Source organism: Molothrus aeneus, chromosome 3, assembly GCF_037042795.1.
Source record: "Molothrus aeneus isolate 106 chromosome 3, BPBGC_Maene_1.0, whole genome shotgun sequence".
NCBI lineage: Eukaryota > Metazoa > Chordata > Aves > Passeriformes > Icteridae > Molothrus > Molothrus aeneus.
The window spans coordinates 88,963,257-88,987,955 of NC_089648.1; the positions used below are offsets into that span (position 1 = coordinate 88,963,257).

Genomic DNA, 24,699 nt, shown 5'->3' on the forward strand with positions numbered 1-24,699 from the left:
TTAGGAGAAAATGGTGGCAGTAGTTGCTTTTTTTAATAGTTTTTTTTTTATGAAGCTTTTCAGGCATTTCTGCCCTCAAAGAGCAAGACAGTTTATCAAATACACAAAGAACGGATTTCCCATCGTTATATACATTTTATACAATTGAGTGATCAGTTCCTTCATTGGGTTTTCCTTGTAAATGAGACTCTTCATTATTGATGAAGAATGAAGAATACCTTCCATAAAATACCCAGCCAGCTCCTCAGCTGCAGTGTAGCCTCAGTGTCCGCCACTGGAAACTCCACATGTAAAACAGAACTAACTTCTGCTTTTAGTCTACCCACTTAAACCATTTCATGACTAGCTTAAGGCTAATTTTGAAAAAAAAAAGTAGTCTTTTTTAAAGTCTATTTTTTCTTTTGTCCATTCGTCCATTTTTATGGACATCACACAGTAGCAAGTCTCTCTTTAGAGGTTTTAGTCTCTGAGGGCTGGATTTTTGTGGTGTCTTGTCGAGGTAATCCATAGAGGTAAATAGAAATACACACCAGGAGAGCACCCAGGGAGAAGGTAACAGCTGAAAGGAGACAAAATAGTTTAAATAAAACCATTCATATAAGAAACCTTCAGCAAGCCATGTAAGTTATGATATCTGAATGACAGTATTGTCATTCAAAACTAAACAAGACATTAAACTTGATAAGTCACAGCATTTTGCTTCGTCCTCTGTCCCTGGGATCTCTTGAGTGTTTACAATCCCCACACAGTTCCAGTCGGTCTCATAGTAAGAATGTGGTGGTGGTGGTGGTCATAAAAGCAAGAGTAAAGCATCTCCTGCAGTCCAGGTGCCATCTGTAGAGGCTTACATTACAATAAACTTAAATCATAAAAAGCCAGGGTATGTAAAAAAGTACCCTGTGATAATACCTTTTTTGTCTTTCCATGTCTAGACAGAGTTATTAAGAAACTCTATTAATGAGGCTTTCATTAATAAAGATCATTAGTCCAGGTTTGATTTGTGTCAACTGTCAAGAAAACACTGCCCAAGTAAGTTTTTAAAATTTTTTCATCCCTTGCTTTATGGTGCTCTTTTGTAGCCAAACACTGATTATTTTCTCCTTATGCAAACTTTCATTAAGTTTTGTCTAATAATACATCAAAAAGCTAGTTTTCCCACCATTTTCCCACACCATCTTTGGATTAAGGTAGGAAACAACCCACAACTAAACAGTGAAGGACTGAGCAGGAGTGCTGGGCACTGTATCAGACGCAGACTTGACTGGGGAGAAAATTGCAGAACAGCCCAGAGCCATCTGCTGTTTCCTCTCAAAGACATTCACCACATCAGTCAGTCAGTCACAACCCCAGGTGCTCTTTGACTTTCTCTCACGGTGGTGTCCACAGCAGATGGAGAAAGTAGAAGTTAATGCAGTAGTGGGTGTAAGTCATTAGGGATGTGTAAAGCCCTTGAAGAAATAGCTGAGGAATTAATTTGGCACTGGCTGTACTTAACCCAACAAGAAATAATAACCCATCAACAGCAGTCCCAGATTAAAAGCTGTATCATACGCTAAACTGCATCAGAAAGTGATGCATGAAAATAAAGCTGTTTAAAGCAGAAAGGTTCTTTCTGTTTGAAGTTGTAGATGCCTCTGAAAGAACAAAGCACCGATGCCTTTGAAAGCAGAGTCATCAGGCACCTTTGTGCACCACAACAGGGACCGATGATGCATTAGTGCACAGGAGTCCTGGAGAAGACCTGAAGCTAAAACCAGAAAAACGGAGAGTTTTGGCTTTGGTAGGAGCTGCGTGCAGCAGGCTGGGCAGGCAGGAAACGTGCACAGTCATCAAATCAAAGGCAAAAAGGCACTTACTTATCTGGAGGCCAAAGAGGATGACTGATGCCACAGTAGAGAGAACAATGGCTGCCGCTGCAGAAAAGCCTTTCATGATGTTATCTGTGTACTTAACAACCACAGAGGTGTAGAGGCCACCCACGCTGGCCAGAACTGGAAGCAGATAAGGTGTTACCGTAAGTACAGGTGCAGTAGGTTACTCTTGAAATGATGCATTTTACTCCACTAGTGTGCTCCTGCTTTGTGCTACATTGTCCTAATTAATGATTTAATAGATCATTCAGGGGAATGGGATGTCTACATGGCATCCTGTAAATAAGATATAACTCATTTAAAGATTATCTACTTGCTAGTCAATTATTTAGGCTGCTGTTTCAGCACAATTTTAAATAAGTAAATAACTTCCAAGAAAATGTTACTTTTAAATAAAATCCCTCAAAACACAGTTAAGAGTGTGTCATACTGAATTTGTAGCTTCCTGCAATCAGTTGTTAAAGAAGAAAAACAATGTCAAAGACAAAAACCACAAGATACTTACGGACAACAAACCAGACGTAGTATGTGTAGCCATAGAAAAACCCTTTCTCCAGAACTTTGGCTCCATCTGACATGTACACAACAAATAAATTCACCACAATCCCAGATAAGTACAGCTGAATGTTCCTCACCCACAAGGAAGTATCTGAACTCTTCAACACCTTTTCAAAATAAACTCCTGAAAAAAACAAAACAAACAAAAACCCGAAAATATTTCAGTGAGAAGAATGATTCATGGTTTATTGCATTTTAAAACCAGACAACCTCTTAGAGCCAGCAAGCTCTCAAGTTCACTGTCTGTGGACGACCACTGCTGAACACCAATGATGGATCCAGGGTTGGTGCTGACATACCTCAAGGCTCAACCCTTGTACAAACTCCTTTACATCTGTGTGAGCACGAATCTGCTGCAGCAAAGGGACTATGAATGTTCCTCTCTTACATTCTCAAGTACTCCAGATTTGTAACTAACTCAGCCCTTTAAGGCGTTACCGTTGTCTCATAGAATCTTTTGCTAAATTGTTTCAATTGGGCTGTTGGGTTTAAGTGCAGTTAAAACCTTCAGGCCTAAAGGGGATCCGCTTTTAGTCCACGGGAAGGTCTCCCTCAATCCTGTTTATCCTTACCCTTTCCTATCCCTACCCCTTTTCAATCCACAGCCTCCATGAAAATAATTTTATGTTGATTTTAGTTTTAGATTTATTTTAGTTCAATTTTTCTTGGAGGGTAGGGGAGAAAGGGAGGATCTGTATTACCTCAGTACTGAAACTGAAAACTCCTCAGGAGCTTTGTCCTGAGGAGTTTTCAGAGCACTTGGCAGAGCAGCTCGTTCTGAAACCACAGCTTCAGGGGATTACAAGAGCAAATCAAAACCGAGGCCTTCTGCTAATTGAAAATACAGGTTGGTTTTGAGGAAGTGGAATTCATTTTAATCTAAAGCTCTAGCTCTTGATACTACACTGAAGAGCATTATTTTTATGCTTTGCATTACTGAAACTCCCCAAATACTTCTTCATTATTCTACTTGGGAGGCATTTGTCAGACTACGAGGCAGACATTTGGCAAGGCCCTCACCACCTGCTTTTTTAACCACTGCTCACCCAACCAGGACTCTTCCAAGCTCTGGAATTTCCTCTACATTTCAAAACAAAGAAAGCAGCTTGCAGAACTCTTACCACTGACTTCCATGACCTTCTGGTGAGAGCCCTATTGACTAGAAGTTTATTGGTGATTAGTATCTCACACCATCCTTCATACAATATGAGAAACTAATATGGAACCAACAAAGGTGGCACAAAGATTCGTGTGTTAAAAGCCCTAGGCACACACCCCTTTCTCCCCACAAAAATCCCCAAATTAGCTTCAAGGAAGGTCTTTCTACTCTTTTATTAGTGAAAAATGCAATTTATAATTTAATAGAATACAGTGAGTACTTATGGTGAATAAATGAGGAGGCAGATTTATACTCCAGGGGTTCAAATAATTATAAAACCAAGGAAATACTGTATTATCTCATAAGAATATAAATTTTTGAAATGTGAACAACAACAAACTAGTACTGTTAATGACTGCAGCCTTTAAAATAACCCAGAATAATTACCTTGAGATTTCTGCCCCCTGAGAAGACCCACAGAGCATAACGAGGTGTAATCAACATAACAGAAATTTGGCTTGAGTATGAACCATACTTGTACATGTTATAAACTGAGAAAACAGTAGGCAAATCAATAAAACTATGTTTCTAGATTTGTGAATACACATTTCACAAATCCACTAGGCAAGAAGAAGGAAAGAATGGGGGCTGATGAGGAGAACCTACTCCTCAGTACTGTTTTAAGTCACAAAGGATTTGCTGTTAAATTATCCCTCCAATGCTTTTAAAAGCATTGCTGAGGCCCCAGATACTTGGAAATTATCACAGGATCAGCAATTTGAAGAAAAAGCTTCTTTTCCATCTCTAAGTGACAAACACACACAAATTTTTTTACATTTTGCTGGACTAATGAAACACTCTGTAAAACATGGTCGGTCCAGAAACTGGAGGTCTAACGGCAAAATAACTGCTTCATGTGAGCGTGGGAAGGAAGAACAGGAAGGGAATTTGAAAAGAATTTATGTTTTCAACATGTAAAGCCCCAGGGGCACAAGGAGCTCTGTGGATGAAACACACAGTCAGGCCCTCCCAGCTGCCCCAGAGCTTCAGCTGTCAGCAAGGAAACCCAAGCTGCAATCCTTTTGCAGGAGAAGAAAGCCCTAAGTGTCTAAGGTGCCTGCATCAGCCTGTCAGTGCTCTGAATTTGCAGGTCTTTGGAAGCACAGCTGTTGGCCCACATTATCTGGGAAAGCAGGAGTTTTAGGAGACTCTGAAGGCTGTATTTTGTCTTGCAGCTTTGGAGCACCTATTTAAATGAGGAAATTCATAACCTTCCAGGAAAAGCTGACTGAGCTCTACATTGTTTTATTTAGTATTTCTACTTCAAAGTGCCTATTTTACTGAAATGACACCAAATAAGAAGGACACTCTCCTCCTCTACCCACCAGAATGTTTTTCCATGAGTAATGAGCATCTATGCACAGCACAAGATCATTCTTGCAAGATTTTCCAGTACTAGAGGTGGGTGATAGTACCTTGTTTTTTACAGGGGAGAGGAGAAGAATCCAGTTTACAGTCAGGGGAATATGCCCCTGTGAGTCAAATTTCAAATTAACAAGTAATTTGTATTTCTTTATTTCTGAGCACCAGTTCACTTGTCCCAAAGTTTTAGTGTCCTTCTCCAGAAGCCAGAGAAAAAACTACACTGAGAGGAGACACTGGTTGTAGAACAAAGGAAAAATAAACAAAACCAAAAATCCTTCACTGAGTTTATTCAGGCTTCCTGCTACTACTCTAACTCTCTACCTTCCACGTGCTCCCTCTACATCCCACTTAGATTTTCCACCTACAGAACTATGGCAATGTGTATTTCAGAGCTGAGCTGGTACAGAACTGAGTGAGGAGCTCAGTTCCCCTTGTAAAAAACATGCAAGTATTTCATGTGATCACCAAAGGGGAGCTATTCACTGCAAAGTAAACTTTATAAAATTGATGTACATTAATTAAATGCACGGAGTGAGTCATTATGCTGCTCCCTACAGTCTTATTCACAGCATTTGAAAGACACTTCCAATTGCAAACCAGCCCTCTATGTTGCATTGTGTAAAACCAATGGTACATGCTCCTATCATTTGCTTGACAATGGGAGTAATCATGTTATGAATCTGCCATAATTACCAAAAGTAGAAGACAGTTATGGGCAGAGGGAATAAGCTATTAGAGGAAGACAGTTAACAAATGTAGAATGTTCAGTTTCAAACACTGAGAGTTTTCCAGTCCTTTAGATACAGCCCACATACAGAAATAATACCGTACCTGCAAATCCTGAACAAAACACTGCCACAGCAATCGCTCCAAACCCTAGCCATGGGTTCTGCTCCACCTGAAACATCAACCATTATTTTAAAAAGGATTCAACACTTCAGTCATTCACAATAATCAATTCCAGAGTGCTGTGGTTTAAATTCAGCCAGCAACCACCCAGCTCCTCACTCATTCCCCCTAAGCCCCACAGTGGGGAGAAGAATTGAAAACAAAAGGTAAATTTTGTGGGTTGATATAAGCACAGTTGAGTAACTAAATCAAAATAAAAATTCCTAATAATTCTAGTATTAACAAAAGGAGAGAGAGATATAAAATCCAAGAAAACTAAGCGATGCACAAAGTAATTGATCACCACCTGCTGACAGATGCCCAGCCCCATCCTGCAGCACCAATCAGCCCCTCCTGGCCAAACTCCCTGATTTCCATAGTGGGTGTAACATTCCATGGTATGGCATATCCCTTTGGCCAGTTCAGGTCAGCTTTTCTGGCCACGCTACCTCCTGGTTTCTTGTGCCCCTCCTCACTGGCAGAACAGGAGACACTGAAAAGCCCCGGCCTCATGGTTAAACACTACTGATCCGCAATTTAAACACCAGTGTTACCAACATTGTTCTCATACTAAATCCAAAACACAGCACTGAACCAGCTACTAGGAAGGAATTTAATTCTCTCCCAGCCAAAACAAGGGGACAGAGCTACTTCATTAAGTAAAGCAAAATTATTAGCATTTCACTGCAGCACCACGTGCCCTTGCTGATCCAGGGCTGGCCCTCAGATCAGCTCAGTGTAGCTGGGTGGTGTTTCCCTTTCTGTGGGTGCTCTCACAGTGCTCAGAGGCACTGTCCACTTGGCTGCGGCCAGTACTCCCAGAGGCATGACCTACCTTTCCCACTAATGCAGCTGAGCAGCAGCTATGACCTAAGAAACAGAAGACACTTGTTTCTCCCTACAACAGTATTAGGTCAGTGCCTCTGAAGGGTGTGTTTAAATGACATACCCACACTTCCCTGGAGTTTCGCTCCTTATTCCTTGCACTGCTTTAATTCCAAGTTCTCTGTTCCAACAATTACAATGTTACCAAGGCCAACTGCTGGAAACAATCTATTACTCAGACACTCCTAGGATGGTGCATTAGATTATGATGGTTGTGGTAATTTATACTAATTGTAGCAATCCGTTTCATTTCCAAAAAAGTGAGACCAGAGCAATACCACAAGCCCGCCTGAACTGGTACATAGTAAAGCTGAAAGCCAAGGATCAAGCACCATTTACTCTTTATCTGAAGAGGGAAAATTTTAACTCTTACCTGTACTTTTGTAGCCTGAGCAGGCTCCCACTGAACCAGGGTAACACCACCACACAGCATGAAGACAGAGAACCACTGCAACTTACTAAGGGTACGGCTCAGCATCAGGACTGTACATAAAGCTGTACAAGGGATCTTCAACTGGTATGTCACCTAGAAAAGATGGGAATGTAGTGTAGAGGACATGGTTTTATAAACTCCTCCAAAACAAGAAAATAAAATAGAAAATTCAGCTACAGAATGACAGATTTTTATATTCATTGATTTCCTACATATCCATCTCCAACTACAACAATGTGAATTTGAAGTGACTCTAGCAGTGAGTGGCTTGGCTCAGAAAGCCAGAGCTCTGCAGCAGAGTGTATGCTCTGAATAGAACAAAGCACAGATTTGCTTTTAACACTGAGGCTGAAGAGAGTGCTGCATGCCAGACAGATACCTGACACATGTGCCTAATGAACCAGGAAAGAGAAATATATTTCCAGGTCTGTTACTGGCAGAAACCTGTATTACCTGGTAGACAGCAGCATCCAAGTTGCTAAGAGCCACGAATGCCATATTGTTTTGGAGAGCGTACACCACAGATGGAACACTTAATTTTAGCAATTCTTTAGGACTTCCGAATACATTTTCTTTTAAAGATGTTATTAATCTTGTCAGACTTCCAGTTTCTCTGCAAAATAAAATATTAGCATAATGGAGGGCATTCCATATTTTAAAACAGAAATCAAATCAATCCCTTGGGAGGGCTGAAAATTTATCTTCCATAATCAGTTGTACTTTCTGTTCATAAAAGAAAAAAAAGTTTAACTGGCAAAAAACAAGTGAGGTTTTCAACAAGTAGAAAGCCCTGAAGGCAAGAGAAACATTCTGGAATCAGGAAGTTAGATGCATTAATATGTAGCAGTGTGTCAATATAGGCAGTGGAACAGAAGGTTGTTGTTCACATCTCCCCTTTTTCACTGGGTATTAATGTTTGTGTGTGTTGTCAAATGCCCATGATTTTCCAGATGCCCTTTAAACTAGGCCTCACAGTACAGTCAAAAAAGCATTGTACCCTTGCACACTTCTTACCTAGAAAAGCCTCTCATTCCTCAGGCAGCCATGGGCTCCCAGTCTCACTTGTGCTGTGGGAGAGGCTGGACCAGCAGCAGCACACACATGAAGAGGGCTGGCGGGCATGTGGGGGCTCCCTGTCGCCTGTCCCTGTCTTTGCCTTTCACACCTCTCCTTCAAGTAGTTACAGCATGTGACAGAGCAGGCAATGGGGAAGAACGTGTTGCTGCTGGCTGCTTTTGCAGTTTGCTCCTCAGCTTTTCACAGCTGCCCTCTGCATTACTGGTGCTCCCGCATCGCTTGTACATCAATCTGACATTTGCTGCTTACTTGTTGCTGCTGCTCCAGTCCTCTTCCCAGTTCTCCCACGGCTCCCCTTTCCAATCTTCTCTCGCTTAGCACTGACAAGTACCAACATCCCAAATCATTCCTGCCTCTCACAGGCCTTTCAACTTGTAAGCTGTACTGCTCTTAAATTTAATTTTCTTTGTGTTTCTATTGCACACTTGTATGAATAAATAGCTTTAACCACCTTGTATCAGCATATTTTCCTTTCCTGATCAACCACTGACTCTGCACTCCAGTTGTTCAACTTTTCCTCTCTGAAGATTTACAGGCTTTACCCTCTCATGATCCTTCCATCCAAATTTCTCTCCTTCCTTTCCTTCCTCCCTACTTTCACCAAGCATTTACTTCCTTTTCCTCTTTTATTTTCCCCTGTAGGGAGAGCAGTCGTTAGGCAGAGGCAGCTGCAAGGGATTCTTTTTGCATTTTTCTGTTACAAAAAGAACACACAAAAAACCAGACATGTCTGTCCACAGGGAATAACTGTGACAAGAAAATCCATGGACAAATAGCACTTAAAGTGAAGTCTGCAATACAAGAAAGGGGAAGAGTTCATGCTACAGCTCACCATGGTTAATTGCACTAGATACAGAACTGTATAAAATGTTAGGAGTCACTGATGTTATGGGCAGATTTTTTTGGTTTGTTCCATTTCTGAATGTATTTATTACATTGTCTAGGATTAGGAGATAAGATGTATGAGAAAATTGGGTCATTCCCAAGTACAGCTGGACTAAAGTACTTCTATCTCAAATGTCTAACTGAAAATAAAATATTTAGCACAGACGTGGTTCTACTCTATGAAAATAAGAAGTAAAAAAAAAACCAACACAGGAATAACTTCTTCTATTCATTGATACTAAGGTGGGCTGTCAAACAAGAAAATAATATTTAAACTATAAAACAATATTTAAAATCATTTTAAAATAATATTTAAAATAATTTTTAAACTGCCTCTGTTCCAGACCATGCTCAGTGAATTTGCTGATCACATTTTTAAAGTCACAGCAGCAATAGTAACTTCTGCCTACTTTGACTTCAAGAACAAAATTTCAGCAATGAAGAATAACATGTGTCTAATAATCACCATCTTCCCTTCAGATTTTGAGGACAAGATGATAAAGTGTCTAATAGTTCATCTCTGCAGTGGATGTGCTTTCTGAAGCAGGCACTTACCAAGAATCTCTAACTGTAGGTTGAATTCAGTACATGACCAAAAAACAACTTAAAGCAAACCTCCATGTACAGCTGATAATGTAAAATTAGGTGCCCAAAGAAGTACACTGCAAGATCAAATTAGAAAATAAACAATTATCTAGCTTGAATTCAGCTTTCTTGATGTTGATCTAGGTTTGAATTTTAAAACATTATCAATTTTCTTTGTAGAATGGTTCAGGTTGGAAGAGACCCTAAGACCATCTTGTTTCAACCTCCCTGCCATGGGCAGGGACAATTTCCACTAGACCAGTGTGCTCCAAGCCCCATCCAGCCTGGTCTTGAACATCTACAGGGTTGGGGCATCCACCACATCTCTGGGCAGCCTGTCTCAGAGATTTACCACCCTCACACTAAAGAATTTATTCCTAATACCTATTTTCTTCCACTTTAAAGCCATTTCCCCTTTTATAAATTCATTACCCCATTGACAAAGCCAATTTCTAAGTATGAAGAGGTGAGAGATACTAATAACTATCAGTTATGCAACAGAAAAACACATTTGTTAGAAAAGCTGAAGTTAAAACTGGAGTTTGCAAAACAGCTCTGCTTTTCTTCATCCATGACTAAGTAGTTATGTACCAGCTAAGAATGTAGCAAATGCTATTACCAGATAGTGAACAGGACTTTAAATAAGCATGAGAAAGGAGAGTATACTTCAGTTAACAATTAGCACAGCTTAAACTATCATAAGCTTCTCTTTTGAAAGACAATTCTTTGGCATTCAATGTGCCCTCCAGGAGATGCTTTAAGAGTAAACAGTGAAGGCATCATGTAATAATGTGTAAGAAAACAAATTTGGCAGCTGGAACAGTGGGAGAGTTGTACTCTAGTATCCTGTATACTGCAGTTACCAATGCTATCTCTTTCAAAAAGCAAAGGTACCCACCCTAATGTATGCTGCTGTACAGTAAAAAAACAGGACTGGTTCCTGAACTACAAAGGCACCTTACCTTGGGTGAGACAAATTGGTGAGGATTTAAAACTGAAGGAAGCTGTAAAGGAGACAGAGAAAGAAGCTGTGCTGGAATTGATGCTGTTCAGCATATCCATAAGTGATCTGAAAGGGGAGGTTACTAGAAAGTTGGCAAATTTGGACCCACCAGGATGCCAGACACATTACCAAGGAGAGGTGAGCTTGGCCTGATGAACAGTGCCTGCTGGTGCCCATCTCTCCCTCAGCTATAGAGAAAAAACCCCACCAGCTGACCAGATCAGAATAGACCTTACAACCTCCAAACAGCTCAGTGAATCTGATTCTTCCCATTTTAACTGGTAAGTAAGGCTCAGGTGTCAATAAATGAAAAGAACATAAGAAATGGCCACCCCTATATACAGCAGCCCTCTCTCATCTAGTTATGGAGACCTGGCAAAAAAATGCAAGTAGTTCTTGGAGGGCACCAGCTCAAGGATGGCATCAGCTTCAGAGAAATGAGCAGAATCCTTAGGAAAGGAACTGAGGCCAAGAGGGAAAACACCTTCACTCTCTGCCATGGCACGTTCACATCCTGAATACAGCATGCAGCTCTGGATCCTGTTTCAAAAGGGATGTAACAATACTGAAATGCTCTAAGGATGGGTACTATGATGATCCCAGAAAAATTAAACTAGGGCTCCTGGCTTAGAAAATAAATTAGTGAGGAAAATGCAGATCTACAGAGTTATGAAAAGCAAAATGAAGGAGGAAATATTATTCATCATATCTGTCAAGACAAAACAGTTACTGCCACCAGCTAAGGAAAGCTCAGCCCATGCTTGCCCCCTTGGCTACACTTCCATTCCACACATCCTCTGCTGACTAAGGGAAAATAATGGGCTACAGACACTTTTTGCTGTGCTGGGCTGTTCTAAAAACATCAACATGCTAAGACTTCTTTCTGAGTTAAAAGTAATCTAGTTTTTAATTATTTCAAGTAAAAAAGACTATTCATACATTTAATGAAGAAAATATTACAGACCCTTAACAAAAGGGATTGCTTACCCTGCTGCACTAGGTATACTATAAACAGCCTGAGTCCCAGGTGCACAAGATTTGACAAATTACCCACAGAGGTGAGGCTGCCCAGAAGTAGCTCTCTACCCTCACTACTGGGAAGCATGGGCTGCTACAGTCTCCAGAGAGGAAGTGGGATCCTCATTGGTCACAACAGTGAGAACCACAGCAGAACCACGTGTCAGCAGAGTCATTTCTGCCAGCATTTTGTGCTGACAGAAAAGTCCAGGGTGCATGTAAAGAAAAATAGACATTCCCCACTGGTCACATCTGCCTTCTCTAACACATTCCACTTAATGAAAGGTTAAATTAAAAAAGCAGTTTGTCACAGTTGCCTCACCAAATTCAAATATTGCCTCACATCTAAAGCAAGTAAAATGCCATGTGTGTGTTCAGAGGAAAAGATCTGATGAAAATCTGAAGTACATCATGTGACTCCATGAGCACATAACAGCCAGCCTTCTGATGTACCACATGCCACAAAGAGAGACAGAGACCCTAAAAGGACAAATTCTATCACAACAGCAAGAACTTGGATTTGGAAAATAGAAAAAAAAATAGAAAATAGAAAATATAGAAAAAATCTTTATATTCCTAGAATATAAAGATTCTTCCTAGGAAGGATGTAGCACAGGGAAGCTGAAAAGGAGAAAAGGCAGCAGACTGACAGCCTCCCTATTTGAGATGCTCATGCCTGGACTAATGTTCTAGTTCTTAGCAGCAGTCTGGGATTACAGAGACTACTATTTTTTGATCACAGTCTTTCAGCATTGGCTTGCAAATTATTAGAGACAGCAAAATGTCTGTCTGCAACATTGTATGGGAAAATTTATTAGTAGGAATGTTAGAATTTTATGTAACTCATCAGATGATGGCTCACAGCAGATGATCAAAGTCTGAGTTTCATCTACACCAACATCTTAAAGACCAAAACATCATGGATAATCCATGCTGACACTCTGAACTGATTCCAAAAATAGAAAATATGTAGAAAGGATACACCTGAATATTGTGCTGTATACAAAACAGTTTCAGTTGATGAGGACTCACAAGCTCTAACCTGCTCTAAATTACCTTTCCTCAGCACCATTATCCAGCCACATTCTCAAACATACCTGCACTTCAGGACCCGAGAATCTGAGGTTAGAAGCAAGGACTGGTTTTCAAAACACTGATCAGCACTCCCACACTTACTTAGCCAGGATGCCCAGGCTCAGGAACAGCTTGATAACTTCAGTGACACACACAGCTGTCGTTGAAAAGTAGAGCTCAGTCTCCACTGTCCTGGTGTACCGCAGTGCCACCGTGTAGGTGGCAGCAACCAGGGTCATCACCGTGAGGCAGTACAGCTTGAACAGCAAGCTGACATTTTCTGAAACAAAACAGAGAGAGACTCAGTGTGACCCCCATTTTCATTTAAGAACTGAAACAGTGTGTTCTCCAGCTGGAGGGGTGTATCAAACACCACTGTGTCAGCAGACAATAATTACAATGTTAGGAAACACCTTCCATAAAAAAATTGTGGTTAAATTTTACAGCCTTCTCAAAGAAGCTTGTACAGGAACCCCAAGTGTTTGAAAATGAGATGCTCTCTTGCCCTTGTAATCATCCTTCATTCCAGAAAAAACTAATAATACATTAACATTTATCTAATAACAATCAAAAACTCTTTCATTGCTTTCCTGCTCTCTAGCTGACAGTAGGCACTTGCTCTGAAATGGCAGCTGATCCTCCTCGTGTAATACACTGAACTCTGACACAAAGAGTATTGGCAGACTAGCAAAAGCAAAAAGAGAGGAAAAATTCAATATAAGCAAAGAAATCTAGCAAATCTTAATAAAAAAGGCAGCATTTCTGTCAGCCCTATTTTCCACCTAAGTTAGTAAAAGAAGAAGATTTTGCTCTGAATGGTGATGGGACTTCACACAAAGGACTTTCTTGAAAAAATCCCTGTGGAAAGGTCTAAGGTTAAGGCTCTTGCAGTAAATTAAATGACACAAGGACTGTGTATCATTCGTGTTATCCCCTCTGTCCTCCCCACTGATATACTCGTACAACAGTAGCAATACCAGAATCAGTTTTGACCCAGACCAACTACTATCCTGCAAAACTTTGGAGTTAGCCTGTCCAAGGTGCCCTGGAAGAAGGCAGTTTTTCATCCATCTGCACTCCTCCAAGGCCTGAGAGCTCCATCAGGCCACTCCAGTGCACTGCCAGGTCAGGGAATGCTGAGCCTGCATCTGAACCAGCTGGGAGAACAGCACACAACTCCAAATGGGATTCCTCTGCACAAAGGCAAAGCCCACCAAGAGACATCAGCAAATGTGTGGCTTCTACAAAATCTTTTTTCACACTGGTAGATTGCTATGTTTGGCATCTCTCTGGTGGGTATTGGTCATTCAGCAGCACCTTTGGGGCCACTGTCATGTTCTAAATATCCTAAAGAAATGTGTTTTAATTGGTGTAAGTTTGTATTCCTCTGCTGATTAGGGATTGAGATAGAGGATAAGTAGTTTTGTAATAACTTAGCTCATTTAATAAAGGAACGAGTTGCTGAATCCAGTGTGATCAATGCTTTGGTTCATGTTACTTTCAAACCAGAGATGTCTTCAATTGCGTAACATTTCTGCAAGGTACAGTTAATACCTCCTGCCACTGCAATCATTTAAATTAGCTACTTCCTCATAGATAAAAATCTTACCCACGTCAGTAACCACTTTTAAAAGGTAGAGGCAATTAGTTTTTGGACTAACAATGCTTAGAAGAGACTTACAAGCTGTAACCCATTTTTAAATTAAATTTGGATTGTGGGGAGGAAATGCAGGGGCATAACAATCAGGAAATATAACTAACCCCATCTGGTTTTACAAAAACGTATCTTCAAATGATGATTCAGTGCTGACAGAAATTATATTTGACACATGAAGATTTTAAGTCTATGCACCACCAAACTTGCCTCTAGTAACTACTCTTAAAAAAAAAAAGCCCCAATTTGGCAATGGTTTGGAAACTTGGATATGCCAAAGGCAGCAAGACATAACAAATCTAGTATCTAGACTAGATAGTTCCAACATTATGTAAAAAGGTATTTGTAATTCTTTTCGGCCTGGACGTTTCTTCGGCTGGCTCCCATGTCTGCATCAGTACCAATGCAGCAAGGGGAGCAGAAGAAAGCATAGCTGGGGCACCCATAACTTCTGCTGAATAAATCTGAACTTACACCTGCCTAAAGAAAAGAAAAGCTGAAAGAAGCTTTTGGGTTTTTTCCAAGTAAATCCCACCTGGATGAAATTATTTCTGGCAAAAAGGGACCAGACAGGCCAAAAGCCTCAGGATAAAAGTGCAAGCCTCCCACACATCTCCACGGCTGATCTCAGGGCTCCGCCAGGGCTCCTGAAGGCAGCCCCGGGCCAAGCCTGGCATGGGAGCACAGCCCGCTGCCTGCCAGGTAATTTGGGGTGGCAGGTGCCCGGCACACACTGCTGGAGCCTCCTGCCCCTCACCCCGCCAGGCCCCGCCAAGCCACCGCCGGAGCTGGGGAGCCCCGGGCAAGGCCCTCCATGGGGGAGCTGGAAGAGGGGCAGGCGGCGCCGTCCTGGCGGATTTAAACCCCCCTGGCTTGCCCGAGGTTCTGGCTTCGGGACCGTGTGAGCTCTGGCCTCGCTGTACACAGAATCCCTGAGAATCAGGGAATCAATTAGTTGGGAAAGACCTCTGGTTTCATCGAGACTGACCTATGACCGGACACCGCCAAGTGAACTACACTGTACCCCGAAGTGCTGCATCCAGTCTTTCCTTAAACATCTTCAGGGATCGTGACTCCACCACCTTCCCGGGCAGTCCATTCCAGCAACTAATCATCCCTTCTGTGAAGAAATTCCTCCTAATGTCCAACCTAAGCACACTCCAATATGCACCTGGGCGCGGCGGCGTTTCCAGGGACACCTGCGGTGCCCACAGGGTGGGCGCAGTGGATGTCCCTGTGCACTGACCGCCTGCGCCCCGGGATAAGCCCCAAAGATGCTGCGGCACGGTCAGACGCTCCCAGAGGGGAACTGGTGGAGGGGGAGACGCGACTGTGGCGGATCCTAAAGGTGGAGGCGTCCCGGGGACCCGGCAAGCCCCGTACCGGGAGCACCCGCCCCCCACACACCGGGGACGCAGCGGTGCCACACCGCGAGGAGAAGCTCCCGGGCGGCGGGAGGAGAGCGGGAGGGCGGGAAAGCAGGCGGGGAGAGCCCCTCCCCAGCGCGACCCCGCGTAGCCCCTTCCCCCCTTCGCTCCCGCGGTGGTGGCGCCCGGTGCCACAGCCACCAGCGGGGAGGACAGTTCCACTCCCTCTGGCACGGGGGAGGCAGGAGGAGGCTGAGCGCGGGTCGCGTTTCCTCTTGGGAAAGCGGGTGGAAATTGTCCCCGTTCTCCGGCCGTGCCGCCCACCGGGAGCCGCGGGACCCGCCAGGAGCCCCGCACCGCCGGCCTTACCTTTCGGAGGCGACATGGTGCTCGCCGAAGGCCTCAGGACCGCCGGGCCGGGGCCGCCCGCCGTGCCCCGCCGCTCCTCCCATCGCACCATAGAGTGCGGCGCGGCCGCCCAGAGCGCCCCGCCGCCCGCGCCGAACCATCGAGTCTGGATATCCTGGAGAGCATCCTGCTCCACCCGGCCGCGTTCCGGAGCTGTTTCACTGGCAGCCAACATCCAGGAATCCCACACGCCTGTTTCTCATTGCCAGGAGCAAGCTCTTAGCCACCGACACGTTTCTGCCGCGAGAAAAACCGAGATGGAGGTTACAACTGTATTCCCCTGTATTTTACAGCACTGCAGTACCTTCTCCAGTGGAAAATAACAAAGTAGAATAAAATGAAATTTCGATCATCGGTTTCCTTTTAAACAAAATGTATTTCTGGATTCTTGAAATACCAGTTTGTTGGTAAGAACTGTAACATAAAAGCTTCAAAGCAAATTATGATGATATAGAGACATCACAGCAATAAAAAGAAGCGACACGGTATTTTTCTCTGGAAAAAAAAAGAAAAGAGCTGCAGCTAGTAATTGCATTGGTATTTTAATTAATAAATCTAATCATTAGTGCCTGCTCATAATTTAAAAACATGGAGGAGCAGCACATCTAGCTGCTGATGATTAGTTTATTTTCCCCGCAGAGAAAATCACGTAGTCAAAAACAATTTAGCAAAGTTCTTTCTTAGTGCTCCCCTCACACTCCTTTGGTTTTTTTTAATAATGCTTTGGGGATCAGTCCCTATTGTGTAACTTAAAAGTGAAGCCAAATACCTTGGAAAACAACAAGAGAGTGCTATCTTGCACAACGCCACAGAAAAATCACTCAGCAGCTTGAATCTTCATTGTCACAATCTTGTCTAGCTATGAGCCAGGAAACCACACTGCATCACAATGCACATACACAAAAAAATAAATTTAGAAACAGCACAACCTATGCAATCACAGTTGTGCACCTGGACATTGTGCAGACAGCAGCTTGAGGAAGTCTTTATTGTCATCAAAAAAATCTCTGTTTTAAAGTACCCATTTCCATTTGAGAAGATGTTTCATCCTGAAACTCAAATAATTTGTGTTTTCACAAACAGAAATACCATCTGCAGTTGCATTGATCAGACCTGGCACATAATTCTTTGCCACAGTGACATAAAGCTAAAAACTTTCTCTGTTGTGCTTTAGTTTTTCAAACACAAGCAAAACAGCTTTCAAAAAGGTCCCCTGAAGTCAAGCTCCCCTATGGTTTTCAGTGTGCTCACCAGTACACTGTTCAGCCAAGAAATTGCTAGAGACCTAAAAGGGTTCCAGAACCACCCAAGACAGAAGCCCTCTTCTCAACCTCCTAGCCTTGGTCTGCACTCATTGGGTTGGGTTAATGCCAGCACAAACAGACAGGCCCAAGGACCCAGACTGGTTTCATTTTGTTGGTTTTGCCTTCTTGACAATTCTGCTCTAAGGCTGGAGCTGTGACATTCGAATGACTCTCCTGGGGTAAGTTTTTTCACTTAAAGACAGTATTTCAACAAGCAATTGTTGCATTAAAACTTCAGTAAAATCCCAGAATGCTACATATTTAAATGTTGGAAGTGAAAGTCTTTGGGAACATCTTGATTCTAAACTGCTATTTCAAATCTGTGCTTCAGGCTTATCACTTCTGTCACTTAATGCCAGTCAGCAGTCCCAACAGATAAGATAAATGAAACAGACCAACTGTTCCTGGAATCAAGAGACACGGCAAAATCTTTAGTGTCTAAATTCACATATATTCAGGGATTTTTATATACACATTCAAGATGCAGCTTCAGGTTTCTCCTTTTTACTTAAGTTTCATCCAGTGGTCTTGTTAAGTCTACTGCGACCATATGAGTAGTGGGAGATGATCCTCCTCGGAGACCTTTCAAGAAAATCTGGGGTTTGGGTACATTGCTTGAGTTGTCACGCTTAGTCTGGGTGCCAGCATCTTTTGGCAGGTACACTTGGGTGCAGTTCTCCCTTCTCATGTGGCTGAGATCAGTCTGCATGGAATGAGTTAACATGCGGCGCAAGTTGGCCTAAAGACACAAAAAGAATCAGATTAAGCAAAATTTTGTTTGAACATTTCAGCACCAGTATATACTCAGAAGTATTTGTCTATTTTAGATCCTTGGGCTTCACAAACCTGGAACATGGCCCACCTTACCCTCCTGTCAATACACAGTTGTGACTGTAATTTGGTAAATCCTGAACTAACAGGATGTGTGAACAGCACTTTAGATACCCCACACAATTTTAAACTAGTCTCTTAATATTTTCATACCACTGGTCATTGTCCTTCAACTTTTGTTAAATGCTTCACCTTTGTTTCGTTAGAATAAAATGTTTTCATTGCAAGTGCTTCCGGTCTTTGGTTTCTGCCAAATGTGATGAAGTTTAGAGGCTGGTGTCACAAATTATCAGATAAAAGTGAAAAAATGCCTTTTTATACCACATTGCTCACTAGCCCCTTGACAAGGGGTAAAAGTTAGGGCAATTTATGATTAAAGCTGGTTATTCACAGAAATTGCCATAAATACAACAACAAAACTACTTCTCACAAAGCATTGATATTCCAATGCCAGCACTTAAAACAAAAAAATGTTCCTTATTCCACTGAGCCTTCTGCGTCAGCAACAATGCAAAACACTGTAAATTATGATATAATGTTGTCCTCAAAACACACAAAATACAGTCTCATGCTGGAATTCAGGCCCCTCCAAGTAAGTGAGGAAGTCCCTGGAGTCCAGTCCAGTCAGTGAAGACTGGAGTCAGTGGAAGCTGGAGAGTGATACAGCTGGCCAAATGTCCTAAATGTTGTATCAGGGCAAGTTAAAATATTCTCCAGCCTCCACCACTGAGGTCTCTCTCTGCTGGAATGGAAGGTGAAGCACCTAAATGTAGGCACATTTTGGTACCTTAATCTACAACTGAATCTTATATGCAGAGTCATCAAGCAGAATCCAGCAAAGAACAATAAGGAACTTATAGAGAAGATGCCATGGGAAGAAAGACAATATATTAAGTTTTGTTTTGTTTGTGTGGTTTTTTTTCCCGAGGGTTTTAATGATGGAATGTATGCTATTACAAGGAACTATGCTTGCACAGAGAAACAAATGTGAGCTAAAAATTTTACTTCTAACATCATATAGGTTTTCTAACAAAGTAATAGCTTAATACTTCATACCACTACAAGTTTTTTGGCTAAGTATGAACAACACAAAAAACACCAAAGGCATGTGAGCTCATCCTCTAACAAAACCCACAAATATGTCTGATGTTTTCCTGAAGTATCAAATTCATTGATGCACTGGTAAACTATTTCTGTTATTTTATCACTTTGTTATTAAATGTTTTATCATCTCCATATTACAAATTAGCATAGTCAAAGCACTTTTGCATGCATCTGGGATTTTTTCTCTCAGCTCCATATCACTAATCTCACATTTGGACAGCTGAGGCTAGAACACCCTTAGTACTTTAAAGTACTTTCTCTAAATATTTCAAACTAATGAGCTATAAATTTGTTTGTGAATGGTCTTCACGACCAGATATTGGAAAATCTCCACTTTTGCTTACGCTGAAGAGCGACTGACTACATCTTATGTTTATTTCTGTACTTTTTACCTTTACAGAAGCAAAAGAGGCTTTTAGCTAGGCTTCTTGTAAACCTAATTGGTTTCTTTATATACCTCAGTACCAACTATTTCTTAGAATCCTTTATGAGCTAGCAACACTGGCAAGACTCCTCAGTCCAAAATTTTGGTTCCTTTCATAATGTTAAAGATTTCACGGCAAAAAGGAAAACAGAAAGGAAATAGGCTGCCCAGTAGGCCACAGACCTCCACAGTGCATCTGTTCACAGGAGTAAAAAAAAACCTTTAGTATTATATGTTCAATTGATATTGTTAACTGCAATATTCCCTGTACTCACAAGTTGTTTGTTTTGATTGAATTCTGAAAATCAGGTGCTATACCTTGACAACTACATGTGCTGGCAAACCCTAGAAAGAAGCTTCTGACATATTTACTGTTAATTTATAAGTTTTTATGTACATACGTGGTCAACCTTCTATGGACAGACTGTGATTTCCAATCCATCAGAAAATCCTGATAGTATGACAAACATTTGCTTTTGCTTTTTCTCACAAAGAAATTATATAGTAGTATCTTCAACCAAATAAATTGATTTGAATGTAGAACAACCTTAATATCCATTGCAATTCAATTCAAAACAACAAACTCTTATTACATAAAGAAGGCAACTGAAAAATTTGAAATTAATAGATATAGAAGTGGAAGCACTGCTCAAAAAACAGGGAAAAATATGTAAGAAGTGAGAGAAGTCTAAAAATAAGGAGAGAGAATATCTAGAAAAAAAATTGGAGCAGTTGTAATGAAGTATATGTTATTGAATAAAAGGTTAGATTTATGTTTCAAGGAACAAAAATTAAGAATAATTTATTATAAATTTGTTATATCCAACAATGAAAATCTGATAACAGTACAAACCAATTTTATAGCTTTTCTTCTCAGTTCCCATTCATTCCATTCATAAGATCTCACAATAGTTGGAGGCAAGATATGAGTATCAGTTTGAGTACCACTCTCACGTTTTAGGGGTGGTTTCATTGAACCTTTGCTTGCCTTTCTGGCCTGGATTAAAAGAAACAACCAAAGCCAAGCAAGGCATTGAGAAGAATACACAGAAATAGCATATGGGTATAGTACTTTTTAAAAGCAAATAGAGACCTGCAAACCACAAGTGGATAATGATTTTTACATTCAACAATATTTTTGTTCCCCATGCCCTCACTAAAAGGAAAACATTAAGCACCTGGTGGATTTAATTTCTGACAGAAAACCTGTGAGGCAGAGGCCACAGCTGAGTTGCAGGCTCCTGTCTACTGAGTGAGTGCTTAATTGTTGGATTTTAGAAAAAATGGGTCCCATCACCAGTATTTTATGATGCAGCCACCCCAGTTTGTCTTCATGAATGGACTAAAAAATCACAAATCATAACTGGGAGAAGTGCACACATCTCTGCTATAGCTGGAATATAAACTATGTTTCAAACCAAGGGCCAGTTCAAGACTACATTCTTTCCACTGCTAGGGATCTAAAATTCACAAATGGATCACAGAGAATGTTGCCTATAAATTCACACCAAGTCTTTGAATTTCCCAGAATAACACCATCACATTCATTATTGGTGACTCTCCTTTTATTTTTTAATATGTTCCATAACTCCTGTCCCCAGATACAACTACACCCTCATCCAGCACACATGGATGGACTGCTGAGCTAAAGCTCCACTTAACGTGATATCTGACCTATCTTCTGTTGCATTTATTTACTGGTCCTTTAAGCTACTTTTGCAAAAATGAGGAAAAGAAACATCAGACCCAAGACCTGCCTAGGCTATGGACTAGCAGCTTTTATCACTGCCAGAGTGCTTTGGATTTACATATTCTCCTATGAATAGATAAGGTGAGAATGACACTAAGTAGAAACATTTTTTCAACACTCTGAAGACCTGGAAAAGATGGACCTTCAGACAGGCAGAGGATTTTACTTATTTCCTAAAGACAGGTATCATCTGTTCCCTTTTAGAAAGGACAGACCAACCAGTGACCCAGCAGCTGTTTAGCAAGAGGCATGGGCAGTGTGTACCTGTGTATGTGGAACAAGGTATTCAAACTGATGATGGAGCTCAAGCAGTTGAATTAGCTCTAAATATTTTTTTGCTTTTTCTATATTCAATTGAATGAACTTATCTGGATCTTCAGCAAAGATGTATGCATCCTCTTTTGAACTGAAAACATAGTATTTCTCCTTGTGCTTCAAAATTCCAATAGCAGGATTTCCTAAAAATGAGAAGAAAAACTAACCCAAAATAAGTCCCACAAATTAAAATAGTGAACAGTATGATATCCAATACAAAAGACATTTGTAATCAAGATTCTGTGTTTGCCTCAAGTTAGTTTCACTTCCTTCATTTCTGAACTCAGTATAAACCCTTAAAAGCAAGCTTTTTTAAAATATAGAAAACTCTATTTTGTTAGGTCAGTAAAACTGCTTTTGATCAGTTCACACCCAGCATGCCTTAGGTGCATGTCTCAGAAAAACAACAGATAAAACACATATAGCAAAGGCATAAGAAACCAATCTTTACCCTCAAATGTTTCCCCTAAAATCTTCAGCAAATATCTGATTGCAGATCAGTAGTGCATTTATACCAAAGGGCATAACACTGAGATGAACTGAAGAAGCAGATAAAGCAGCTGGGGAGCCAAACAACAAATTAAGAGAGAAAATGAAGTGTCAATAAAGGCCAAATAACTTATACAGGAAAACACAAACTGATTTCAAGGACAGTAGCAGGTTGGGCTTCAGATGTCATTGACCAGGAAAGACCAGAATCATCACAGACCTTGAACACACTCAGTCAAAAAAGAAATTATTAGTATGCAAACAGAGGAAGAGAAGAAAACCAATATTATAACAACCCGTAATAATGTTTGTAATAATACAATAATACAATAATTTTGTTATATAATAATTACATAATAATAATATTTAATATTTAAATAATTAATAACAATACAATAATTTTGTTCCAACACAACAGAACAAGTGAAAGGGAGCTAGGGATGATCAAAGGCTTGTGATACCTTTCATAGAAGGAGGGGTTAAAGAAGAAAGCCTCCTCAGCATTAAACAGAAAAAAAGAAATAATATGGTAGGGGGTTATAAAACCATGAATTGTGTGCAATATAAAATTACTATTTAGTAATTTTCCTAACAGAAGGACTATCAAGTCTTTGTTGAAATTATCAAGCCAGAGCTTAAAACCATCTCAAAAAGAGGTACCTTTTCATAGCATGTATAATTGTGGGGCTCTTGAGAATAAGAACATCCCATGACAAACTCTAGATGGATTCCAAAATCAATTAGATAAATTAAAACCTCTTTGAAGGATTATTCAACAGAAGGTTACAGACTCAACATTAATCAGAGAAAATCCCATAACCACCAACTGCTAGGATTGAAGGGATATAATTAAGGAAAGATCACTCTGACTTGAATTCTCAGAATTTTAAAGTGTTCATGACCATCCATGTGCAGTAATCAGATACAGGGCTAGAGAGACCTTCAATCCAACTAAGGACAGCTGTTCTCATGTGCAATACTAAGTGTAAGTGAATTACATTGCCATAAAAATATCTGTTCTTTAATACTGACTAGTAAATGGCCATATTTTCCTCGCAAACTTCCATAAGTTTAAAAAATTCTATATGGACAGGTTCTAGAAAGGACAGGAAGATGGGAAACATGAACTAGGATAGTTGAAATAAGGCTAACTTTCAAGACAGATGAGCCTAGAGAGACCAAAAATTCCTACAATTAGTTGACTTAATCAAGTGCACTTTTGCATTCTTTTAGGAAAGATTTTTAGTACTTTGTCACAACTATTTAAAATACATATGAGGTAGGCATGAATGGCTATGTTTACACATATGGATGCACAAAACAGAAGGAATTGCCATTTCCCTATGCCTGCATTACAGCACATTAACAACAGTAACCAAACCTGTATTCAGTTGCAGTGTAGGTTATACAGACTCATATAGAGCAGGAAGAAACATTTATCCATCCCATCTTGTTTCTGCCCCTGCTCCTCTTCAAGCCATCCTGCCTTCTAGTAAGGGCAGTTTATTTGTGTATTTTAAAAAAGATACTTTAACAAGGGAAATAAGTTACCTGGGGTGAAAATTGCGAATATGGAAAAAACAGTATTCCAGCTTTGACATAAGAGGATGCATTCAGAATGCCTTTACATTTTTCCTAATCCTTGTGTAAATATATTGTATGGAAAATATCTAACCACAAAGCATACCTGGTAGGGTGATACCTTTCACACCAACTGAACATGCACAGAAACCATGGTACTGGATCAGCAACTGATCAAAGTTATCAGTAGTCTCTGGAAAAAGCCATTCTTGGTTTGTGAAATCAGAAACATTCACTCTGGTTTCTAAGAAAAGGTAAAACAAAGGAAGGACTTCAATATTAAAATATCAGATATCTAAAAGCTAATGATATTACAGGATGACCAGATTACTCTGGTTGACAGGATGACCTGCAGTGCCCAGATCCCAGAAGCCAAAATTTCATCCTGCCTTGAAAGCAAACCTACTGAAAATCAGTCCTGCGAGAACCTTCTTTAGTAGCATCAGTTTTCTTTGAAAACATAGGACAACAAAAGGAAGATAATAGTTTAATCTTTGATTTTCTTTTCACCCACACATGCATTACAAACTCCCTGGCATAAAACTTGGTTCCTGGGGATACCATCTTACAAACAATCCCTTCTGGTAACCAAAGCCCTGTTAAATCATTTTGTTTATACCCTACCCCTCAATTTCCAAAGTTCTGAAATGTATAAAAAGACATTAATACACT

At 40.7% G+C, this 24,699-nt stretch overlaps 2 protein-coding genes across 3 annotated transcripts in view; both read right to left on the minus strand.

Moving 5' to 3' along the window:
- Nucleotides 1-17,965, minus strand: SLC35A1 (solute carrier family 35 member A1). Of its 2 annotated transcripts, none has more exons than XM_066547348.1 (9): nt 17,481-17,965; nt 16,191-16,466; nt 12,903-13,080; nt 7,613-7,772; nt 7,100-7,252; nt 5,785-5,851; nt 2,377-2,553; nt 1,857-1,991; nt 1-559 (listed from the first exon to the last, which is right to left on the minus strand). In XM_066547348.1, the coding sequence occupies exons 2-9, from the start codon at nt 16,402-16,404 to the stop codon at nt 429-431; spliced, it is 1,215 nt and encodes a 404-aa protein (XP_066403445.1). In that variant the 5' UTR covers nt 16,405-16,466; nt 17,481-17,965; the 3' UTR covers nt 1-428. The 2 variants fall into 2 exon arrangements, with proteins under 2 accessions (XP_066403445.1, XP_066403444.1); XM_066547347.1 differs by lacking the exon at nt 17,481-17,965 and adding an exon at nt 16,999-17,076.
- Nucleotides 17,964-24,699, minus strand: part of CFAP206 (cilia and flagella associated protein 206) — a 14,920-nt gene continuing 8,184 nt past the window's right edge. Inside the window, exons 9-12 of the mRNA XM_066547346.1 lie at nt 24,134-24,271; nt 21,907-22,100; nt 20,746-20,889; nt 17,964-18,272 (exon numbers count right to left, since the gene is read on the minus strand). Of these exons, the coding sequence (XP_066403443.1) occupies nt 18,042-18,272; nt 20,746-20,889; nt 21,907-22,100; nt 24,134-24,271 (707 nt within the window). The 3' untranslated portion in view covers nt 17,964-18,041. The remainder of the gene's footprint in view (nt 18,273-20,745; nt 20,890-21,906; nt 22,101-24,133; nt 24,272-24,699) is intronic.